General features: G+C 39.4%; 1 protein-coding gene across 1 annotated transcript in view; it reads left to right on the top strand.

Moving 5' to 3' along the window:
- The window catches only part of trabd2b (TraB domain containing 2B), a 65,228-nt gene extending 54,927 nt beyond the window's left edge, over positions 1–10,301 (top strand). The window contains exons 5-7 of the mRNA XM_061033160.1: positions 5,336–5,432; positions 8,005–8,289; positions 9,408–10,301. Coding sequence (XP_060889143.1) covers positions 5,336–5,432; positions 8,005–8,289; positions 9,408–9,642 — 617 coding nt within the window. The 3' untranslated portion in view covers positions 9,643–10,301. The remainder of the gene's footprint in view (positions 1–5,335; positions 5,433–8,004; positions 8,290–9,407) is intronic.
- Positions 10,302–15,288: the final 4,987 nt, after the last annotated feature.

Genomic DNA, 15,288 nt, shown 5'->3' with positions numbered 1-15,288 from the left:
GGCCGGTTTTGTTTCTCGGCTGTTGCGGCCAGCGGTGGCCCCGGAAGCAGCCAAAACACAAGACCGGCCTGTCGCAGCAGCCGTCTCGCCGCTATATGTATATTTTATATACAATAATTTTATATATTATCAGCCATTATCAGCTTTCTCCATAGAGCTTGTTAGCATAGCTTCCAGGCAATATGGCGGACGTTTAGTTTAGATTCTGGGAGTGAGTTCCCACCCACTGATCTGTGATTGGTCTGTAGCTTCAGTGGTCGAAAATATGAGGAACTAGCGTTGTAGTTTCACCCCGCTAACCGCAACAGCTTCCAATGACGCAAAAATCATAATTTTTTTGCGTCACTGGAAGCTGCTTTTCAGACTGCTTTTGCATCCCGCCCTCAGGGGAAAATGAAGGCGGGATGCACGACCATTCAAAAATACTACCAGGTTTCTAATGAAGTATCCCTTTAAGTCTGGAAAGCCAGACAGATAAAAAAAAAAAAGATAGGCCAAAGACAGGTGGCTACAGTAAACACAGACAGACAGAGGGAGACCAAGAAGAACATTAAGTTGCTACTGCAAGTGGAAATGAGGAGGAAGAGGTTATTTAACAGAGGAGTAACCGGGTCATTAACTGTGCTCTTAGGAGACACAGGAGGGGAAACACCCTGCAAGGTAATGTGCACACTGCAAAAAGTCTAGGTTGTTTCAGCTTTCTGAGTCATATCCACAGATCACTTTGCAGTTTAAGACAGTTATGTAAATGATGGTATAGACTGAAGCTATATATAGTAGCTGCAAACATGGTTTGAGTACATTAGAGTTCTCATTGCAAAAAAATATTAGCAGACTTTGAATAACTCAGTCACTAAAATTTGCATTTACATACTACAATGTCTTTTAAAGAACATGTAATCACAATCTGTCATGTTGTTTTAGAAACTGAAGAAGATATAAAGAGGTTGTTTGAGGTTAATGGAAGGCAAACACAGTGCAGCCAAGCAAAACGGTTAGATTATGGCAATAAACTGTTTTTAATAAGAGGAAGATTGTGGTTTCAATTAAAAGTAAGTAAGTAAATAAACACACCCTGTGTCATGCTTCAAATCACTTGTGACTTATTCAAAAAACTACGTAGGCCCCATTCTTTCTCCAAACTTCACCAAGTGCACGGAGTAAGGGCCTGAACATAACCATAAAACATTCATTATGGGAAAAGAGGAGGAACTCACAGCTGCAGACCATCAAAACAATGTTTGAGTGCTAAATAAAACATTTGAATAACATTTGTCTTTCTCATTGTTAAGTGTAATTGACTGTGGCCTTCTAACCTCACAGAGATGATTTCTATTAAAGCCTGTTAGAAGAAGAATCAGAAAAATACAATATATAGTACAATAGTATATATTTAATCATTTCCTTTGTGCAAGATCATTTGAAACTCTCAGACAACTGATGTTTACTCTCAAAGTTCGGAAAAACTTTTAAAAGTTATATTTATTTCAAATGAAACAACATAGATTAATGCTAATAGCACCTAAGTAATTTCTCACACAAAAGCACCAAGTATTTAAGGGAATTGCAGAGTATACCCGTGCAGTCAGCCTACAAGAGCTACAAGAAGTAGAAGAGTTAGAAGGAGTCAGCTGATCTCTCATTTTGGATTGTCTAGGACACATTTGCAAAGGGGATAATAAAATGCATCATACCTGATCGTAACCTTATATATCATATCGTATTGTATCATGGAACGGTTTCTTCAGGATTCTCTCTGCTTCAGAAGATCCTTACAGTTTAGTGTCCACATACTAGCCCAGCCTTCCACACACATCAGCTACGGCAAGAGCTTTTACCTCTGTGCCTAGTCACTCCAACAAAACAAAAAAACACACACAGTACCAAACAATCCACATACAAACATACAGAGTTTGATAGATAAAAAAGTAAAAACAAAACAACTTTTTCTAAGTTTGACAAATTGTGCCAACTCATTGAGGAACTGTGAAATCCCTCAATCTTAGTTCAAACATGGGACTTAAGATAGACAGCGTGTTTGTGTGTGTTTGAAGGAGCACACATGAATACATGTGTTTGTAGCTGTTTGTAGTTTACTCATGTCTTCTTTTAGTGACACACTGTGGACACCAGTGTTTGCATTGTGGGCCCATTTGTTTGTGTAAACAGTAGGTTGTTTAAGAAGTGGGTGCATGTTTACGGCATTCAGCAAACAAAAAATGGGTATACTGAAAGGAATACTCAGCAGATTGAATGTTTACAGAATGTCAGATTTACAGCAGGTGTGCCCAACATGTGTCGGTCTGCTGGTTGTGAAGTAAACTTAGATTCCATAGATCAAACCATCATGGATTATGTTCTTTTTGTGTAAGTGTCAGGCATGACAGCCTTGGGGAGGAAATCAAGTCAGCTCATTACCAGTCAGCTTGACTCACACCCTGCAGAACACACTGGAGGTGTTCTTTTCTGCCCCCAGTTTGCAGAAGTTAATGAAATAGTTGCTTGACACAGATCTGAGGGTTGTTGAATCTGTCAGCATGCAGTCACAGAATGAGCTGAATTTGGCCCTGGTGTCTTATTGGGGAAAAGGGATGAAAGAAAAAAGAAAAGGATATAAGAGAGGGGAGGAATTTGTTCTTGGTAATTCAGCAGGTATCTGTTAAGTGATACTATTTTGGATTTGTACATTTAAGAAGTATTTATTTCAAAGGTAATTAACTATGAAACTCTACTTCTTACTGTTCATGCTGTGTAAAAATAAATAATTTGCAGTAAGTAAATAAATAAATAGTTTCCGGTTAAAAATGTCATTCTCAATAATTTGAGAGATATGACAAATTTTAGTTAAAGCTAGTGTCAGTATGTCAACATGCTGACGATGACAGTGCTAACATGCTAAAAATGTATCCATTATGCATTTTAGCATGCTATGATTTGTCATCAGCACTAACACATAGTGCAGCTTAGGCTGATCCAAATGTCATTCATTTTGAGGGTATTTTTGTCACTAAAAAATATTTGATTCTGAACTGACGATGGGGCTAGACAAAAAGTTTACCACCATAGTTATTAATCCTGACAGGAGCAATATTATATATTCTTATATTTACTGGTTATTTAGTTAAAACTACTAATTCAAATCCTATTGTGACACTTAAAAGTGTAGTGCATCATCAAATTTCTGAACATAGCCAACTGTCAATTCATAAGGAGACAGATTTCTAAGGTCAAGAGTAAGCAGAGGTTGAGGCAGGCAGAGGTTCCTGAGGCACTGAAGAACCTCTGCTACGGCATACATTTGACACAGAAGTTTAAACCAACAAAACAATGCACCGTTCCTTCCTGTTGGGAAAATTCTGCCTCAAGCAAGGACCTACCGTAAAGCATCTTGGGGTCATGTTCATGAGAGTGGGTAAAATAGATGAGATTGACAGATGCAGTGTCTGCAGTTATGAGGGAGTTGCACTACGTAGGGAACACAACTGAGAAAGTTCTTTAAGAAACAAGGACACTGAATAAGACCTTACTTCTACTGTCGTGCAGCTAAGTTTTCTTCTGTATGGCAAAACAGGAACACACACATACAAATCTATGCACCCCCCTCCACACAAAACTTCACTCTCCCCTCTGTGTAATCTCATCTGATCTTGCCCGGCAACACTTTGTTGTTAGAACCCTTCTTTCACTCTGCAGCCTATCCCAGCACTGCCTTTGAACTCTGCTGCCAAGTAAGTGTAAAACCGTGCGCCTCTTTCTTTGACTTTCAGGAATGATCAGGAACATTATAATGATAAAATTGGCAAGGGGTGAGAAGCAGAGTGGGTGCAGAGGGCCCTGACAAAGAACAAGCAATAGTGAATATTGTCAATGTGCTGTTAATACGCTTCAGAAGAAAAGTAAGGTGTGTGGGTGTGTGAGTGTGTGAATACCTGTGTGTCTGCAAGTATTTCATGTGTAGGTTTGTGAATATTTGTGAGCAAAAATGTGAGCTCTTTTGTTAGGGTCTGTGTTGTGTGTGAATCAAGGGAGCTGTCAGGCTACATTACAGTTTATTGCTGGTTGAGTGACATGCAGGATTATCGGCTGATGGGAGAAATAAAGAAAAGCTTTTATCAGTGTAAGGCTGAGGCCCACATGTTTGATGTTAGTCTGAAGGAATCATACATATGGAGAAGGAAAGTGGGAGATGGGTGGAGTGGAGGTGTAAGGTTGAGTGCTGGCAATATGGGGTCATTACGGAGCAACAAGGGGGCCTTGCAGATGAAGAGCAAACATGCTTCTGAACAACCCCTGTTTTCCTTCAGATCCTCCACAATCCATTTTTGTGCTTCAGTCTATATAACAGGACTGTAATTCACACAATATATAGTGTCCCTACACCTTTGGTGGGAAAATATTGTTGGCTTCTGAGTTGTTGAGTTGGGACATATCAAGTGTTGATCTTAGGTTTTGATTTTCAGGTTTATACAAAAACAATTGTCAAAATTTTTAAATATAAGTTGTTACAATTTATCCTAGGGGATAGCTGATTGTTTATACCAAATATACTGGAAGTCCATCCAAAGGTTGGCAAGACTTTACCTGAACAAATGTAACCCAACTGGGGAACCTCAGGGTTTTGTACTGGGCCCCCACTTTATTTCCTATATGCATCTGGTCACTTAGCTCTCTTATTCACTCAAATGTTTGCTATAAAATGCTATAAAAATGTCACTTTAATAATTCAGTCTTTTCATGGTTTAGGGCCTATGTGGCAGCATAAATCTCTGGATGTCTTGCTAATTTTTTTTCTCACTGTACAGTTGCACAGAACTAAAAGTAAAAAGTAAAGTAATTTTTTCATCACAACATCATAGGATTGGTCATTTCTGCACAGACTGCAGGACAGGTCCCGGCTTGTGCCAAGACAACTGCAACATGCTCCTGGAATATGTGCCTCATGTGCAATAGCAACTCTGCAGTTCACTTTAATGTGTAGCCTGGCTGGTCTTCAAAGTACCTACAGTTCCCCAAACTATACCCCATCTCCACCCAAACCCTTACTACATTTAACAGGGTTATAAATTACAATTTGAGAATTTGTCCTGATAGTGGTGTACAGTTATATTAAAAGTCAGGGGATAAGCATGATCACACGGACAGGAAAGCATAAATGCTTGTACAAAATTAAAAGCCATCCAGCCAAAAGTTGTTGAGATATTACTGTCTTACATCTGGTTTGAACTCTGTCTTGCTTCTTGCTGATTTTGCACTGCCCTGCACCTAAGTGATGTGCGTACAACTACCTCCTTGCTTCTTAGATATGTCATGACTTTTGGCTTTTGCCTACTGTTAGGTCACTTCCTTGGGAACCACAGTGTGCTGGACATCCTGAGGCAGGAGGGCTACGAGATCATCCACATGCCCTCTGATCACCAGGAGCCAGTCACAGAGTGAGTAAGCAGTAACAACAAAAAATAACAGAAAGTAATCTGATTTAATTACATTAGTTTACAAAGACATAATTCCCATGTAACTAAGTCATGAGTCCTGGAGAATTCTAGTTTTGCACAGGTCATCAGTCAACAGTTACCCTGTCAGGTTTACAAATAGACGTTAACCTGACCTAAACCATAATGTTTTAGTAAAAAGGCCTTTGTAAAAGAGTACTCGTACAATGTAAGATTTTGACTGGTGTGAAGACACATACAATTAATCTACAGGAGAAAGAGAAAAAAGAAACAACTCAGCCAGTCAACATCTATCTTCTTCTGGAGTCAAGTTAATCTCATTAGATTTATTGAAGTGCAATCAAGATATGGTCAAAATAGTGCTCTGCAACAAATAAAGCTCAGCTATGCAGAAATCCTTTGATACCACATCAACTCCCTCACCTTCCTCCCTGGCTCCCTCCCCTCTTTCCTCCCTCCTTCTCTCTCCTGCCGGCCAAGGGCGGTTTGCCAGAAGTGGTTCTGCCTGTTCTCAGCTGCCACCAATACCACGGTCAACACAAACACACAAGTACACTTGCATGCAGTGTTAGTAGAGTCAGTTTAAGGAGAGACACTTTTGTTTGACATCCTACTGCATTTCCTCATAAAAACTTTCAACAATCCCTCTTAATTTCTCAGTGTGCGTGTACAGCAACATTCCCTGGCAGAGAGCAGCACCCTTCTCACCTAGGGGGTTAATCCATGGGCCTGTAAAACAGTAACTAAAGCCACTTGAATCAGGGTTGAAATGGAAAAAGGAGGCAAAACAAGGGGAATCTCTTTAAAACATCTCTAGCCATCAATTCAGCTGAGGCTTTTACAAACTTCTCATGAATGAAAAGCTGTAAACATAGCAGCCCATCTCCCCACGCCCTGTTTTTAAAAGTTTGGGACTTCATCCAACAGTTCTGGTTTAAAATGTAACAAGTGGACTGACTTACTGTGGTCACAAAACACTTGCCTACGCTGCACCCACACACAACCACATGACCACACACTAACATGTGTACAGGCACACCGACACGTTTAGCTCCCCAACACAAGGTGAAGTGACAGCAGAGGGAAAACACCACAAGATGGTTGAATGAGAGGTGTTTATGAAAGCTGTTAGCCTCAGACTGGGGCCGATTGGCAAAAGGTCTTTTTGAGTGATTACATGACTGACAGACGGAGCAGACTGAAGCAGGGTTTGGCTCAACAGTAGCTGGACCACAGGCCTGCAGCTATCAGCACCCTGACCAGGATGGTTTTCAGGACTGTTAAAGTAGAAGTGCAGACCATTGAATTTATGAAGACTATGGAGAAGAACAAGTATGTGTTAGCAGTGGAAACGATTAAGATCCATGCTCTGATTTTTCACATCATCATCATGTGTGTTAAAATGATTTCATAGATGTACATCTATACAGGACATTCTTTTTTTATTACTTTTACTGCTTTTTAAAGTGTAACAGAGTAGGTTGTCTGAATGTTCTACCTTAAAACACAAAGTCACATGCGAGCCATATTGACAGGAAAAGAACAAGAGAGGAGAAAGTATGAGTAATGGGTGGAAGAAAGAGGAGCTCCTTTTTCGAGGAGAGGCCGGTGTTTCTGGGTGGTCTGCTTTGGGCAGATGTCAGTTTAGACGAAAAAGTAAGGCCACAAGAGTTACAACTTCTTCTAAAGCTGCCTGCTGGGGCGGCATTAGAAGCTGCTCATATGGCGTTTATGGGCAAGGAGTCCTATGTGGTGTTCATGTCCTTGATTGAAGTCAAGAGTTGGAAGTGGAAAGCAATAGAGTGGTCTGAAACCACAAACAATAACATTGTTTGGCAGCCAGTTTAAAATCTTTAAAAACATGAAACAGTCTCAAAGTTTCACATACAATCAACTCAGAGACACAAGAAACGCTTGTTTTCCATCCATACGTCAAAGCTTGAAGTGAACGTGTCAAAATTGATTTCAGACTTTTTAAGGTTAAAATAAAGGGCTTGTATTTTAAGTGGAGGATTAGATTATTAGCATGTAAAGTCCATTGCCCCAGGGCTCTTAATCAAAACAATAAGAAAAGATGACACTGAGGCTGATCGGGAATCATTGGAGTGATTCTCTGCTACTGCATCACCACCTCTGGTGAAAACAAACTCTGTGTTGACCGTACTCAAGTCAAACAGGCGAAACAGGCCTGAGGAAGAGAATACGTTTAACGACGAGCTAATGTATAAATAAGTATAATTCGCATTACGTTTTTATCACAACAGCACACGCAGCAACAGTACGGCAGCTTTCAGTAGCAGCTCCCGCTTCCTTGTGTAGCAGTCTTTGATGTAACATTCGGCGTGTTAATGCGGCTCCTTCATGGCGATGCCGCGGCAAGACACGTCCTATTAAATATTTCTTTAAGTTTGGTTGTTTCAGGTAATTCAAGTACTCAACAACATATAACATATGATTAGTCATTATTTAGTTAGTTAAGATATTTTCAGTGTAGAAATTCTACATATTGTATCTTTAATTTACTAATTTACCCAATATTCTTTTTCTGCTTTAGGACTAAACCAACTGAAAAACCCAAAGGGGGAAGAGAGGAGATCTCAGAAACATTCGCAGCATCTCCCAGCAGCTGGCTAACCACTCCACCAGAGACGGAGATTGAGCTGGGGGAACCAGAGGACATGCCTGGCCTTGGAGACGAGGAGCTGCCTCACTTGCTGCTCCCTGACAGCCTGAGCCAGCTGGAGGAATTCGGCCGACACAAACGTCCTCACAAAGCCCACCGCGGCGGCCATGGGAGACCCCGCCTATTCAGCGACCTATGGGTTCGAATTGGAGACAGGTAGCCAATATGATCAGTTCACTTTTCACAAAGGAACTTGGGCTTGGCTTAGAATACAGGACTTTAGGGTTGATTTATACTTCATTCATCACTCCCTACAATCACATGGTTTAGGACCTTGGTTAGTATTGATGTTGGCCCAGATATTTAAGTAATGTGAGGGATTGACAGATCCAGCCCTTCACTTCTCCTTCCAGATAATATCGGTCATGTTTGATTGAAAATCTTGGTGATTACATCAGTACTTTCAAAGCCAGACCCTAGTATCCAAAGAGAGAGAGAAGTCTAATGAAATTGTGACTGTGTTTCCAAGAAATGGTAACAATTGTAGCGACTGTGGCTAACATTAGCTGGCATACATCTGATGAATGAACAGGTACTATCTGATGTCCAGTTCTTTTGTAAAGACAACACAAACCATGTTTATACATCTCCCCTACTGTTCTCTCACCCAGGCATGTTATAATAATCACAACCTTTATTTACAGAGCACTTTTCAAAATCCAGTGACAAAGTGCTGAGCCTTCTTTTTTTAAACACTGAGAAGCTTAGCATTACTTGTAGTAATAGTAGTAACAGTTTTGTAAACATATGCTTTACCATGACATCACGGGAGGTCATGCAGGTCAAACTGAGGTGACATATGCTCTGTCTTGTACACAGGATTATCATGATGCCATTCTGTAGTGACTGATGCCCCTTTATTCCCAAATCTTGTAGTGTGTGCTTGTCTAAGACTAGAAAGAGGAACAAAATATGTTTAGTCAAATAGTGCGATCAGTGCCTCCAGGAAGTGGTCTTTGTTTCATTTCATTTCATTTCATTTCATTGTTGATCTCTGTAAGCGGAGCGGAGTGAGGAGGACGTTGAGAACATGCATGAAATGTTACTTTCTGGAGCTTTCGCGGAAAATACGACCCGGGGAAACTTTTTATACAGGCAACACAGACAGACAGTGAACATCTACTTTTTCACATCAGTTAACCGTTCACTTATTAATGGGCGATAAAAAACGATTTATACATGTAAAAAGTTACACATAGCCCCTTTAATGTATGGAATAAAGCAATTGAATGAAGATACTTTTAGTAACCTGGATTTCTTGTTTTCTTATCCAGCACTACTCCACCACCTACTGTGAGGATAATCAATGGTTACGTGACAGTGGAGCCTCCGCTGACCCATCAGGAGCAGCGCAGACAGGTGGAGATCTTCACTACAGAGCGCCATCCCAGTCCAGCTTCCTCCACCCCGCCTAACCCCAGCTCGGCACAGCCAGCCTCAGTCCACAGCACAGTCACACTGTCCTGTATTTTAGCCTGGCTGCTTTCACACATGCTGTTCACCTCCTGACCAGAAGACAGCTTTATCTCAATGACAAAAACTTGAGACACTTCTGCCTCGGTACCAGAGCAGTGCAATGTACCTGATAGGCAATGAATGACCATCAGCACATGCAGGAAAGAGACAGATGAATGTTTTTTTTCAGCCAGAGGAAGACATTCTTATGTAGGATGACCCTGCTGTCGGCCATCGCCAATAGGAAGGAACAAGTACCAGTCTGCAAAAAGTCTTTATAAACGTATCTCAAATTGTGTGGAATAAGCTCACAGCCATGAATCAAGCAACAAGAAGACTGTGTGGGACTTAAAAGGGAGGAGTTGGGGAACCTCATGAAAGTATTATAATATAATAACAAACACAATGAAGACCTGTAACTTTGAAGAGTTTGTGTGGTGGAATAATCTACCAAATAAAAATGTTAATACTGTAGAGAGAAATAATACTGACAGTCATAATGAGAATAGAAGATACTAATTATAACGGTGAGATTAATGAGTTCAATGCAAACAGTCAGCTTTGTAGGAGGTGGAGCTCTCAGTTGCCACTTTTGTAAATTGTGCATTTTGTTCATAAATAAATATTGTATATTTATTATTTCTGGAAGAAAGGAGTCTATTTTCTTGCTTGTTGAAGATTAATGAAATAATAAATATGAACATTTGTTTGTATGTCTGTGTACATTCATATAATGTGTCTATTGAAATACATGTTGTGATTATTGATAACAGAAGGAGCTCCCTTGAAGAAATATAAGGCATCAATTCATCCATTCATACATGTTTTTTTTGATAAACTATGTAAACTTAAGGGCCAACAATTCAATTGGGATCATTTTAGTGACGTGTTGAAGTTACAATTTTGTCTTTTCAAACTCTAAATCGCATGAGCTTTTTACAGATTTTAAAAATAAAATACATGATCAAATATATATGTATATTATATGAGACAGGAAATCACCCTGAATATATTAAATATAAATACATCTTACAATAAAAACATAATTTGAAAGTAAATGGTTTTAAAATTGAAAAAGAAGTGTGGTAGGGGAAAATGTTCAACAAGTCATCTCAGTCTGCCACCTGCTGGATGAAACGTATAAAAGAAGCCCCTGCATCGTGCCTCATGTCTCCATCACCAGTGAAAGAGTACACCTCACCAGCACCTCAAAGATAAAACTGAGAGAAATTCTCCAATCAGGGAAACTCTGCATGAAATCAGAAGTACTTGAACATGGGTGGAAAAGGTTTGAAGACACATGCAGTGAAGGAGAGTTAGATAGAGTGCATGTGAAGACGGAGGACTGCAACTTTTCATGAAGATGGTAAGACAAGTTTACAAGGCGATGAAGAAATAAATATGTAATAAAAATCTATATTTTTATTAAATTGTCAGCAGGTTATTGCAATCACAAACGGCCATTATATGGTCTCTTATGCATGCTCTAAGTAAAGGTCAAAGTCATGTTTATGATGCCAGCGAATGTTTGTTTCAAAGTAAGAAGTAAGACTCTCATCACAACAATAAGCAAACAGAACATTTCACACAAAGACCGAAAGAAGAGAGAAAAGAAAAGTATTTTTGATCACTGTTAACAAACTGGCTGACTATTGAAGCTCAGCATTTTCACAGAATCTCCTGAATTTAGTGGCCAGCCTGCCTTACACTTATTTTTCAGTCTCAATAGGATATACCGACTTCTAAATCCTCTCTGATTTACACCAATGATTGATTGACAATATCCGTGGTATGCTGCAATGTTTGTTTTCCTAGGATGATCGGATGACCCTCACTAATCCATCTAGAAATGGCTCATATAAGCACAAACTAAATATTCAAAAGCAGTCTTACATGTCACTGCTTATAACAGAGGAAGAATATACTAGTTGAATGAATATATTTGTTTAACAAACATTTAATTCTGTCCCTAGATGCTAAAAAATAATTTAAATAAAACGTGTTAGTGCTTATTTTATACCCACAACACAAAAATGTTACAAGTCTGTAGTCAGAACTTTTGCCACTAGGTGGCAGAAGAATCCTTTACTAACTTCTGCAGCTGCATGAAGGCACAAAGTGATGCCTGTGAGAGTCTGGGTAAAAGGCCTCAGAACCAGAGGCTGAAGACAGACACACGCAGAGGCTTTGCTTTATTGAAACACAATGAAAGATCATATTAACATGACACCTTTTAACTTAAAATTATTCAATAAGTGAAAAATGTGAATTTAATTGAACATGTCAAATAATCCTGAAAAACTGAACATATTGATTCAAACTTGTTAGTAGAATAAGGGCCGGTAAAATTGTGTTCAAATGTGATGTTAATTTATGATTATAATAAATATAAATATATCTTCTCTCTCCTTATTTCGTGTGCGCCTGTGATTATTTCTCTGTACTATTGTTGAAAACTCAATAAAAATATTCTTTATAATAAATATAATGAAGAAATATATGCATTAATTTATGATTGTGATAAATATATCATACAGCACTATACGTACAGTATAACAGACATTTCTTCTATGCACTGGACAGCTTTTGTAATTTAGTTTTTATCCTCAACATGATCATGAAGTATCAAAGAAACAAACACTTAAACGTATCACACCTTTTACAATGTACACATACTCATGTCCTTCATTTAATGCTAATTAAGCTCATATCTATGAATATTATTTAAACCTTTTTTTTACCCTACCACCTCACTCTCTATGAGCAAAGGTCACGACAGCATGGCTTGATTACTTTATGACATCGGATGAGAAGCGTTTTGATCATTTCTTTTTAAATGTATCTGTAAAATTCTCAAAGTTAAGCTTTACATTCAGATAACTGACTTTGTTGCTTGGCTGTACTTTATTTATGTGAAATATTCCTAGATAATATAATATTTAACTATTAGAACTTAAGGGCCAATAAAGAACTCTACCTGACACTTCTTGGTTTGATCAAATAAATCTTTAAAATTGAAGTACAAATATTCAGGTTACCTTTGTCGAAAATAAATTCAGTGCAAATCATATATTTTTAAATTGGCAAAATAAAAATTTTACCAAAACCTCTCATGATGATTAAATGCCTCTGATCAATATTAATTAAGGAGTTTAACACACTTTTAACTTAAAAATAATCTTTCAGGACACCGTTCCCCTCGTAAACGTTTTCCTCTTAAAGGCTGAGGGAAAAAAAGTAAAGATTGAGTTTTTTAGAACAAACAGCTTTTTCGCCCCTTAAGCCAAGACAGGACAATATTTGCCTTAGCTAGAATACCATTTTCCCTGGACTTTGGGGTGTTGTTTGAACGAGCGGGGGCCTTGACAGGGAGCTCTGAGAGCTGACCCTCACTCTGCAGGGGACACGCCGCCTGCCGCATATAAATAAAAGATTACAGTGGAAAATCAATTTCTGAGCAAACTCATTAAAAATGCCCCTCACCTTAAATGATTCCCATTTCCTCCATTCAACCTGTTAACGCCTAGCTGTCCCTGAGACTGACCCCCCTCCCCATCCTTCCTCTGCCCTGTTGCTCCCCCCCTCCCCCGGTGGTAATTACTTGCACAAGTCGTTTTTTGCCCTTTGATTTGAACCGTTTCACAAATGAAGGTTAAGTTTGTTTAACCAGGCTGGATTTGCCAGTCATGTTAAAGCATATAATGCGCCAGGCTCTCGGTTTCTCCACACACCTCCAACAACCCTGTCTCCTTCCCTGTTGGCCTGAACCTTTTTTTTCTTCTATTTTTTTTTTTTTTGGTGGGGGGTGGGGGGTTAAGGCTCCAAGGTTAAGGCTCACTGGGCCTGAGGATGCCTGCAGCGGATCAGGATTCAGACCCATTGACTTGACTGAAAGGGGACCAGGAAGTAGTTAAAAATCACCTCTGGTAAAAGGATTAAGAATCAAACATGTTTGCCCTTAGAGGATGTTATGGTGCTCTCAGAGAGTCGCTGGACTAAATAGGAACGAGATGAGGGATCATTTGTTAACTTTTCTCCAAGGCCTTGGGCCTGGAAGCCACTTCCATTGACATATACTGTATACTTTCTCCTTTACAATGTGACAATGTATAGAAGACTTGTTGCATAGTGCTTAGAGAAATAAGTGCACAATAGCGAAAGAAACACAAGAGCATAGTGTTTTCACATTTCATCGTAGTAGCCGCTGACCGATCGATAAAGTAACAGCGGCCAAGGTGAACATCGATCTCAGGCAGCTGGAGACCTTAAGAGCATCTCAAGTGTGTGTCACTTTGATTGTTGAGTTGCAGCTCACACACCGATCGCTGCAATAACACACCCAAGGATAACAACACAATGGTCGACTTCCACATTCACAGCAACACATAGTTTTTCTTTAAGCCTATCAGATCTATTGTAAAAAAAAAAAAAAAAATTTAAAAAAAACACACGAATGCCCTGAAAACCACACAACAGCTTTGTGTGGTTGCTGCTAAAGGATGTTCAGAATATGACATTTTTGAACCCTGGATGTGTTATTGTCAGTTGCAGGGACGGCTGTCTAACCCTAACCATGTCCTAAACGTTACCACACATTTTACTGAACGCTTTGATTCGGCCTCTAACCGAGGGAAGCCGTAAAGCTTTGGGAAAACAAAAGTGTGTTTAGCTCTGGGCAGATAATCCTGCTGATAGTGGAGCAAGTCGCGATGTTTGGTGAGCGCTGCGTATTCAAAGCTCCTCTCTGTTTGTGCTGGTTGAGACATTATTGTCTTCTATTGTCCCAGTCCCCTTGAAGATGTGTGGCTTTGAGCCGTAGGATTGAGCCGTATGGCCTTGTAAAGAGCCTAAAGCAGGTCAGGTGCAAGTCTCCCAGGCAAGGGAGCGTCTGGTGCCTTTCCTTGCATTGGTATATCAAAGCTCTGGTCATAATAAGGGCTCATTTTACACTGTGTGGATTTTAGTTTGCATAATTGAATGAACTGTGTCAATGTGTCTCCTGTTTTTAATTGAAAACGATAAAGGGACGATAATTAAAGGATAAAGCTTGTGTTATCTTATTTTTTATCTTTCCTCTACATTAGGTAAAGGTTGCAACAATAAATGAATAATGAATCAATCATGCAGGGAAAATGTATCATCCAATATTTTGATGATCAATTCATTGTTGTGGTGATTTTTTTTTTTTTACAAGAGAAAATGCAACCCATAAGACAGTTCCAGCTTTTACAGATATAAATGTGATGTTTTTGATAATTTTAGTAGTAGTGGCTAGTGGTTGGTGTGCGCGCCCTGTCTAATGGCTAGTGCGCGTGAGGTTGTAGTCCTCCAAGCAGGAGGTTTGGGTTCAAATCTGACCTGTGGCTCCTTTTCCGAATTTCATTTCCCAATCTCCCTCTCCCCGATGTCTGACTCTATCCACTGTCCTATCCAACTTTTTAAAAAGTTTGTTTTGAACTGATGGATTGGACAAAACTACAATTAATTATTTCATGTTATGCTCTTGGAAATTGTGACTATCGAGTTTCCATTTTATCCTGAAACAAGTAACATACATAAACTGTATTCTGATGAACTAGATGTCTTATTATTTCATCACTTTAAACCCAGGCACTCCTATTTATTCTGAAACAACTCGGAAAGATATCACTGAGCATGCTCACAAACGCAGCTGAGAGAAATAATCTAGGCATATAATCT

Source organism: Labrus mixtus, chromosome 3 (assembly GCF_963584025.1).
Source record: "Labrus mixtus chromosome 3, fLabMix1.1, whole genome shotgun sequence".
Classification (NCBI taxonomy): Eukaryota; Metazoa; Chordata; class Actinopteri; order Labriformes; family Labridae; genus Labrus; species Labrus mixtus.
The sequence above is the reverse complement of the archived record's forward strand: the minus strand, read 5'-3'. Positions and strand labels throughout refer to the sequence as shown.